Source organism: Herpailurus yagouaroundi, unplaced genomic scaffold (genome assembly GCF_014898765.1).
Source record: "Herpailurus yagouaroundi ecotype Mexico unplaced genomic scaffold, PumYag 67189, whole genome shotgun sequence".
In the NCBI taxonomy this organism is placed as follows: domain Eukaryota; kingdom Metazoa; phylum Chordata; class Mammalia; order Carnivora; family Felidae; genus Herpailurus; species Herpailurus yagouaroundi.
The window spans coordinates 39,912-48,910 of NW_024420031.1; the positions used below are offsets into that span (position 1 = coordinate 39,912).

Consider the following 8,999-nt stretch of genomic DNA (forward strand, 5'->3'; position numbering starts at 1 on the left):
GGATCTCTAATTTAGAGGAGAGGAAACTGAAGCTCAGAGAAAGGCAGTGATTTGGTTAGTGTTACAAAATGAAGAGCAGGCCCCTGATGCCAATCCCAGACCAAAGCCAGAACCTACCACCCTACCTCACTGAAGACCATCCATCTGGTCCCCAAAGATCTAAAATACAATTTTAAAAAAGCATACACTGGGTAAAGGGAGAGGAAAGGATTGGGAGGAGGGCAAGTATTGAGCAGACGAAAAGATAGAAAATCCTAGAAAAATCTAGCAGATGAACGGAATCACAATCATGTTAATGACGCAGAGAAAGTTACTTCTTGTGTGTGATTATTATTTCTAGAGTCATTTTGCAGAGATGGAAAACGCCACGTCAAAATCTAGCTCGAAACCAAAGGTCCTAGGTTTCGAAATTCCAGACCCCTTTAGGGCAACCCTAGCCCCCCGGAGGGGCCATATCACGGGGGCAAACGCTGGGCACGGGGGAAGGAGCAGATTTAAGAAGTGCGTAGTTGCTGAGGGGAGGGCCGCTAAGAGGGAAAACGATAGCGAGGCTCTTCCAATTTTATCTGAGCACATCCTGCTCGGTGCCTGCGTTTGTTTTTTGTTTTGTTTTTTTGGTCTTCAGAACCACTGGTACTTTTCCCATTGGATAAAATGCCGGAGGGGTGAGGGAGAGGGGTTTCTTCCCCCTTAGCTTCCCTTGCAGCCAATCGCCCTGCAGTTTCCCTCTCGTCGCTGGCGGAGTCAGCCCGGTGATTGGCGGGCCCGGAGGGGAGCCAATCGGAAAGAGATGAGGTGTGGTGTTGGCAAGCGGATTGCGTGAGAGTGGGCAGAGGTCGAGGGAGAGCGAGCACCGCGGCCGCGGCTGGCAGCCACTGGAGAGGACGAATGGGCCTCTGACGTCACGGAGAGGGCGGGGCCTTGACGCTTGGCGCGGAGGGAGTAGGGTTGGCGCTGTGGGAGGGAACGCCAGAGCGAGGCTGTGGGGAGAGCTGGTCGCGTGAGGTGCAGTGGCTCTGCTTCAGGTGTGACAGGCAGCAGCGGTTTGGCCGAGAGCGAAGGGGCGAGTGCGATCCCCTGAGCTGTGAGCGCGGTCGCCATGGACCGCCAGGATGAGGGGCCTCCGGCCAAGGCCCGCCGCCTGAGCAGCTCCGAGCCCGCTCAGCACGACCAGCTGCCACCGCCTCCGCCGCCTCCGCCTCCCCCGCCACTCCTGCCTCCCCCGCCGCTCCTGCGACTGCCCTTGCCTCCACCCGAGCAGCGCCCGAGGCTCCAGGAGGAAACCGAGGCGGCACAGGTGCTGGCTGACATGAGGGGGGTGGGGCTGGGCCCCGCTCTGCCTCCGCCGCCGCCCTATGTCATTCTGGAGGAGGGGGGGATCCGCGCGTACTTCACCCTGGGTTCTGGGGGTCCCGGCTGGGAGCCTGAGATGGAGTCAGGGTATGGGGAGGCGCCCCCTCCCACGGAGAGCCTAGAAACATACTCTCCTTCGGAGGCTTCTGGGGGAAGTGTGGAGATTGACTTTCAGGTTGTGGAGCCCGGCAGTTTTGCTGGAGAGAATGTCCTAGAAACCTGTAGCGCAGGGCACTGGGCGTACCAGAGGTTAACCGGTCCAGGGGGGAAGGAAGAGGCTATCATCCTAGTGGAAGATGACGATGAGGATGAAAAGGAAAGCGTGAGGAAGCGGAGGAGGAGGAGGAAGAGGAAGCAGAGGAAGGTGAAGAAGGAAAGCAAGAAGAATGCCGAGAAGATAGAGTGCATCCTGCAGGCACTGGAAAACATTCAACTGGACCTGGAGGCGGTGAACATAAAGGCAGGCAAGGCCTTCCTCCGTCTGAAGCGCAAATTCATCCAGATGCGAAGACCCTTCCTGGAGCGCAGGGACCTCATCATCCAGCATATCCCAGGCTTCTGGGTCAAAGCAGTATCCTTGTCATCTAAATTCATGGGCCAGGAGCTCATGATAAAAAAGGGGGGGGGGGAAGGGGGAGGAACAGAAAGGGTGAATTTGTGTGTGGGTGGATCCCTATTGGAAAAATGCCTAGGTTTGGTGGAGGAGGAATGGAAGGAGAGGGGCAAAACATCAGAGAAGCTGGACTACAGATGATGAAGGGGGGAGAGAGGCACACAGCATAAAAACTGGACCACAGATGGGAAAGAGAAAAGGGGAGGAGCATAATAAAAATCAATAGTGAAATGGGGAGGATGGTAGAGGGGCACACAGAAAAATTGGACCAGAGATGGTGAAAGGAGGAGGGGAGGGACACACAGAAGATAAAGTGGCTCAGAGATGGTGAAGAGGGAGAGGAAAGGCACACAGCAGAGAAATTGCCCAGAAAGGATGCCTAAGTCACAGGTGGCTCTTCAAGTCTAGGTCTCTGCTGAGATACTAGGGAGACCCCAATCCTTGCTAGAGAGAAGGGGGCTAGAAAGGAGCTGGAACCCCTAAAAGGTCAGAAGAAGGAGTACCTAGAAGTGGAGATCAAGGAGTTAAGTGAAGGAAAGAAGAGTAAGAAGAATCTTCTTCACTATTGGTGAAAATCTTATCTCTGGGGTACATATATACAACATGTTAGGAACACATGGGTTTAACTTCATAATGGAATTACATGGATAGAGACCCTTGACACTCTCATACAAAGTATCACATGATCCCAGTCTGTCAGCACTCAGGCACACAGTATTATGTGGCCGCAGGTCCTCAGCATGCAGACATGTAGCATCATGTGACTTACTGGTTTTCAGCATCCAGACACATTATCACATGGATACAAACCTTCAGACTCAGATACCCAATATCATGTGGACACAGACCTGTAACACTCAAATAAGCAACATCATGACTACAGGCCCTCAACAACCAGATATAACATCACTTGGGCCTGGGGCTTCAGCCCCCAGACACACAATGTCTTGTGAATACAAATTCACAGCACCCAAGGATACAACATCACACAGACATAGGACCCTTAGCACCCAGACACACAGCAAATATGGACCATGGCAAGGCAACCTAATAACAGATGTCTGACATTGCATAAACATAGGTTCTCACCACATAGTATCATAGGAAGAAAAGTATGGGTCATGTCCCATGACCCACTTGCTCCCCACACATCACATGAACACAGAAGGAATTCTGCTCCAGCTTCTCTTTTGCTCTGCCCTGCCTGGCCTTCCCTCCCTCCTTCTCTCATTGAACAGTCACTCCTTGACCTAAACTGCTCCCTCCATCAGTTCCTCAACCACCCCAAAATTTCAATCTTGATCAACCGACGTGATGAAGACATTTTCCGCTACTTGACCAATCTGCAGGTCAGACCAAAGACATGTTTTTTACTAGGATTGGGCAAGGAATCTGGTCCTTGGAGGTGAGGGGGTTTGGGTGGGAAGGGCCTTGGTGTGGTGGGGATTTCAACATTACCTCTAACCTGAGCAGGTACAGGATCTCAGACATATCTCCATGGGCTATAAGATGAAGCTGTATTTCCAGACAAACCCCTATTTCACAAACATGGTGATTGTCAAGGAGTTCCAGCGCAGCCGCTCTGGTAAGAGGTGGTCCTAGGGAAAACCATCACTCCCCACTCCCATCTGTCTTTGTCCAGTGCCCTCTCTACAGCCTCCTTTCCTCTCAGGCCGGCTGGTGTCCCACTCAACTCCAATCCGCTGGCACCGGGGCCAGGAGCCCCAGGCCCGCAGGCACAGGAACCAGGACACCAGCCACAGCTTCTTCAGCTGGTTCTCAAACCACAGCCTCCCAGAGGCTGACAGGATTGCTGAGGTGGGTCCCCTCCTGGCATTGCCAGAGAAAGCCTTGCTAGGCTTGCTTCTGGATGCTTGGGGAATTGGGAGTAGGCTCTGGGGCTTTTACCCATAACTCTGTTCCCCTTCCCCCCTCATTTCTTTCAACAGATTATCAAAAATGACCTGTGGGTCAACCCTCTGCGCTACTACATGATGGGAGAAGGAGGCTACAGGGCAAACAGAAAGAAGCAAGAAAAGGAAGAAAGGTGATGGGGGGGGGAATTGGTGGCTGAGAGGTGGTTTGTTAGGGACAAAGATTAGGCAAGTGTTACCCAGAATTTATAGGGCCAAAGGGACCTTTGAGAGAATTCAGTATGTTTTACAAGTGGAGAATGATACGCATAAGTGGGGTGTGATTGGCCTGAGGTCGTGCAGGCAGGAGCAGAAATGGGACTCTCCCCACCCTAACCTCATCCCTTGAATTCCTTGTAACCTACTGCCTCCTCAGTTACTTAGCACCTTTTAGTGTCTGCCCTGCCTCCCACCAATCCTATACTCAACTCCAGGCTTCCCCACAGTAAAAACAGGGACAAGTGTGAGGTGGTGATTATGGAAGACTCTGACGACTATCACATAATGGAAGACATTATCAGCGAGACTTCAGACAGTGATGACATCACCGACAATGAGACCATTCATGACATCAAGATCTCTGACTTCATGGAGACCACCGACTGCTTTGAGACCACTGACAATGAGATAACCGACATTAGTGAGAGCCTCTGTGACAGTGAGAGCCCTGACCACAATGAGAGCCCTGACAGTGAGACCACTGACAACAATGAGAGCCCCGATGACCACGAGACCACTGATAATAATGAGAGCTCTGATGACAACGAGACCACTGACAACAACGAGAGTGCCGATGACAACAGTGAGAACCCTGACGACGAGAACCCTGACGACAACAGTGAGAACCCTGAAGACAACACTGATGAGAACGAAGAGAACCCTGATGACAATGAAGAAAATACTGATGACAACGATGAGAATCCTGATGGTGATGACAACCCTAATAGTGCCGAGAATCCCAAAGGTGGCAACCATGGCAGCAGCGGTGACAACCAGGACAGCAGTGACAGTGACAACGAAGGAGACAACGAGGGCAGTGATGATGAAGATAATGATGGCAATGAAGGTGACAATGAAGGCAGTGATGATGATGGCAATGAAGGTGACAATGAAGGCAGTGATGATGACGACAGAGACATCGAAGATTACAGGAATGATAGTGATGACCCTGACAAGGATCAGGATAACAGCAACAACCAGGATGACTCTGAGGCCGAAGTGGAGAACATCTCTGAAGAAGGATCCTCAGTTGAGGAAGAAGAAGATGAGGGCAGTGAGGAAGGTGAGCCTAGAGCCCCCCTCTTTTCTCTTTCTCTTCCCAGAAAAAAGCTGGCCAGGGTCAGGATATCAAGGCATGAGTACAGTCTGTTCTTGTGGAGAAAAGAAAAAGCATTTTATGCAACTTTTTAAACAAAGCAAGGCCAGGGAACCTTTAACTTAACAATTGTAAGAGAACCAAAGAAACAAATTTCAGTTCTAGCTGGTGGGTAGATAAGTTGTAATAGAGCAATAGACAAATAAGGAATGAAGAGATAGAAGGTGGGTAGAAAATTGAGAAGGACAAGTTCACACACAGAAAGGGGGAAACTGGCAAACATATTACAATTCAGCACACTCTGTACCCAGCCCTGGCCTTCAGGGAACTCCCAGGCTTGTTTGTCTTCTGAGGATCCTTCACCAGCCCTGAAAGCTGTTTCTCACAAAAAGGTCCAGTAGTCAGGTATGTTGGGGACAATACTGCATACGTTAATATTTGGAGGTAGAGTGACAGGTACATTAGCCCCTTAAAGGCTCTGAAAAGTCCTGCTGTAAGAAACCTATTTAAACATTGTGGAACCCAGCATTTCCCAAACTTCTTAACCGCAGAAGCCACTGTTTACTGCTCACCAAAACATGTATTTTAGGAAATGCTGAGAAAGGTTTGCACGTGGGGGGTTGAGGGAGAGGGCAGTATTTACGGTGACTCCCAGGTTTGGTCTGGCCTGGATGACTGGCAAACGGAGGTACCATTTCTTAGGATTGGGAACGACATGGTGGCAGGATTGATGAAATGCAGAGGGGAACATGGAGTTGGAAAGGCCTGTTGGACATAAGGTACAGGTAGCCCAGGCAGGTGGTTGCTTATGTATCTGGGAAGTCAGAAGTTATAAATAAAAGGGGGTAACAAGCCAGAACAGAATCCTAGCCCTGATTCTGGCCAGTTAACATTAATGAAGTGTTTAGTATGTGCCAGGCACTATCGTAAGTGATTTACTTACTAACTCATTTAATCCTCACAGCAGCTCTTATGAGCTAGGTACTGTTATCACCATTTTATAGATTAGGAAACTGAGGCTCTGAGAGGGTAGAATTAGGAAGAGAACTGGGCATGGAGGGGATTGTGGGCAGTGTCCAGGTCAGGTATAATGAGGACTGGATTTGGCACTGAATAGGTCATCTGTGACCTTGCCAAGAGTAGTTTCAATGGATTGGTGTGAGCAGAGCCACATCAATGGGGTAGGAGGAGGGAATGAGCAAGGGGCAAGGCAATAGAATCAAACCTTGGCTAAGAAGGGGATGGCAGAGGACAGGCAAGGGAGATGTTTGAGCCAGGCTGTGGGCAGGCAGACCTTGGAGAGGCAGGCCCCTGGGGGAGGTAGAAGGAGCTGGAAGACCAACCACTCCTGGGGGTTTTGGCCATGGGGTCTCTGGCAAATTTCCATTGAGGGCAGGGGCAAGGAAGGAGGCATTGAATGTAAATTCAATCTAGACATATATTCAGTTAGAATACGGAAACTGAAGGAGTTGCCACTGGATGGCATCTTCTTTCAGAGAAGGGGACGAAGAGCTATCTGCCCAGCCCTAGGGTGGGAGTGGGGGTAGGGAATTGGACTAAAGAAGACAGAGTGTGGCCTGTTTGGATCAGACTGGGGAAAAGAAGAGGGGGAGCTGCCTGGGAAGAACAGAAGGTTTATTCAGCCAAGGTTAGAGCTCAGAAGACACATACATTGACACATTACATGGGGAGAAAAAGCTACTTTCAGACATGGTATCAATTTTGATAAGCCAGAGGCAGGGCTCCCACCCCTCCTTCCCTCTGGGCTTGCTTGAGATAACACACACACACACACACACACACACACACACACACACACACACACACTTGCTTTTTCCAAGCAGAGGTGCTTGGGGAGTGGTTCCAGGCCCCCAAAGCCCTGGCTATAGGCTCTGTTCACTGTTAAGTGCTATCCTCCCGCTTCCAGAACTGAGAAGATAAATTTCTTTCTTTTTTTTTTTAATTTTTTTTTCCAACGTTTATTTATTTTTGGGACAGAGAGAGACAGAGCATGAACGGGGGAGGGGCAGACAGAGAGGGAGACACAGAATCAGAAACAGGCTCCAGGCTCTGAGCCATCAGCCCAGAGCCCGACGCGGGGCTCGAACTCACGGACCGCGAGATCGTGACCTGGCTGAAGTCGGACGCTTAACCGACTGCGCCACCCAGGCGCCCCAAATTTCTATTGTTTAAACAAACAAAAGAGTGACATCTACCTGCTCATCTAACCACCCTCTTTTTTCCCCTCCTTGCCCCTTGTCTCTCTTCCCCTGTACAGACAGCGAGCAAGAAGGTGAGGAGAGTGACGATGAGGAATTAAGCGAGGAGGAGGAGGAAGAAGGGATCGAAGACGACTTCGAAGGAGGGGAAGACTCTGAAGACTCTGACATGGAGGAGGTGCTTCAGGTCCAAAATGTTTGGGCCAACCCGGGGAAGAGGGGCAAAACTGGATAAACATTTTACCCTTGCAGGGGTTGCCTCTCTGTATCCCTCTCCCCCTGCCCCATTTGCCCTCCCCCTCAGCTAGGGCCGCGCGGCCCCATATTGCACTTCTGGGGGGTGACCGACTTCGTACACGGGTTTAAAGTTTATTTTTATGGTTTAGTAATTGCAGAGTTCTTATTTTGCGGGGGGAGGGAAGGGGGGATTTCCCCCTTCCTTTTGGCCCTCCTCCCCTGCAAGCTTCTGTGTGCTGCTAAACGTATTTATTGTGATGCCTTGGTCAGGGCCCCTCTATCCTCCTCCTCGTGCTGTGTGGAGTGGACACCCTTGATCCCGAAGCGGGGAGGGCCGCTGTGGCCTTGGGGGGCTTTACTGCCACCCTGTTCTCCCAAGCCTCTCTTTGCCTCCGTCCCTCGCCCCCTCCCCACGCTGTGCCCGCTAGCTCGCCTTGGTGTCTATGCAAGGCCGCTTGTCATTGCGGTATTCCTGTTCCCCTCCCCCCCAGAAGCCCCTCGTTGTTCCTTGTGAACCTTGGTAATCCTAATAAAACTGAGCAAATTCAAAGTGCAGCTTCCAGTCTTTTGTCCTGCTTGGCGAGCCATCCCCAGGAGCCAGTCTCCATTCCCACAGGCCCTCAAAACGCCATCCGTTTCTCCGCACTGGCCTTCGAGATGGTGGTGGCGGTGGGAGGGGGGGTGTTTGGTTTTCTGGGGGCGAGCTCTGCAGGACCGCAGAGGTGTTGCGTCAGCCAATGCGGACCATCTTGGCCAATGGGCGGGGGTGGGGTGAAGCATCCCAAATCCCCCGCTGCCCCCCTACCAACCGGAGGCTGCAGTGGACCAGCCAGGTAGCAAATAACTTCCCACGCCGTCCGGTGTCACGCAGGCGCACAGAAACGCCTTGCGTCCTGGAATATCCGTTTGTTAGTGATTCATCTTTTTATTTATCATGCGTCAAACCTTTCCTCAGGCCTAGTGTGAGCTGGGCGTGGGGAGCCACTGGAATCCATTTTTTTTCTCATTTGCATGTAGTTTTAAAAAAATGATAATCTGTCGAGACATTAGATCCTAATAATGCAGGGATGCTCTCTCATTTTAGGGAGAGGGAGCAGGGTCCCTGGAACTGGGCCTGGAAGAGAAGGCAAGACAAGATGGCTCGAGCCCAAAGTGCATAGGGATAAGGAGAAAGCAAAGGGAGATTACTATGTAGCTGTGTGATTGAGGGGGGTAGTGTCCGGAGTTGGATGTCTGAAAGGCAGACTATCTGGGAGACTTTGGAAAGGCTGAGTTTCAGATTTTGGATAACGGTAACTTTATTAAAGCGGACATCGTAAATACCTCCAGATTCTTTGTGCCTCATAATA

The 8,999-nt window shown here is 51.1% G+C and overlaps 1 protein-coding gene across 1 annotated transcript; it reads left to right on the forward strand.

The window, feature by feature from the left end:
- Positions 1-941: 941 nt before the first annotated feature.
- Positions 942-8,205, forward strand: TSPYL2 (TSPY like 2). The gene is made up of 7 exons (XM_040467089.1): positions 942-1,924; positions 3,238-3,315; positions 3,440-3,551; positions 3,639-3,784; positions 3,916-4,013; positions 4,326-5,161; positions 7,473-8,205. Exons 1-7 carry the CDS (start codon positions 1,100-1,102, stop codon positions 7,646-7,648), a joined length of 2,271 nt encoding a protein of 756 aa, XP_040323023.1. The 5' UTR covers positions 942-1,099; the 3' UTR covers positions 7,649-8,205.
- The last annotated feature ends 794 nt before the right edge of the window (positions 8,206-8,999 follow it).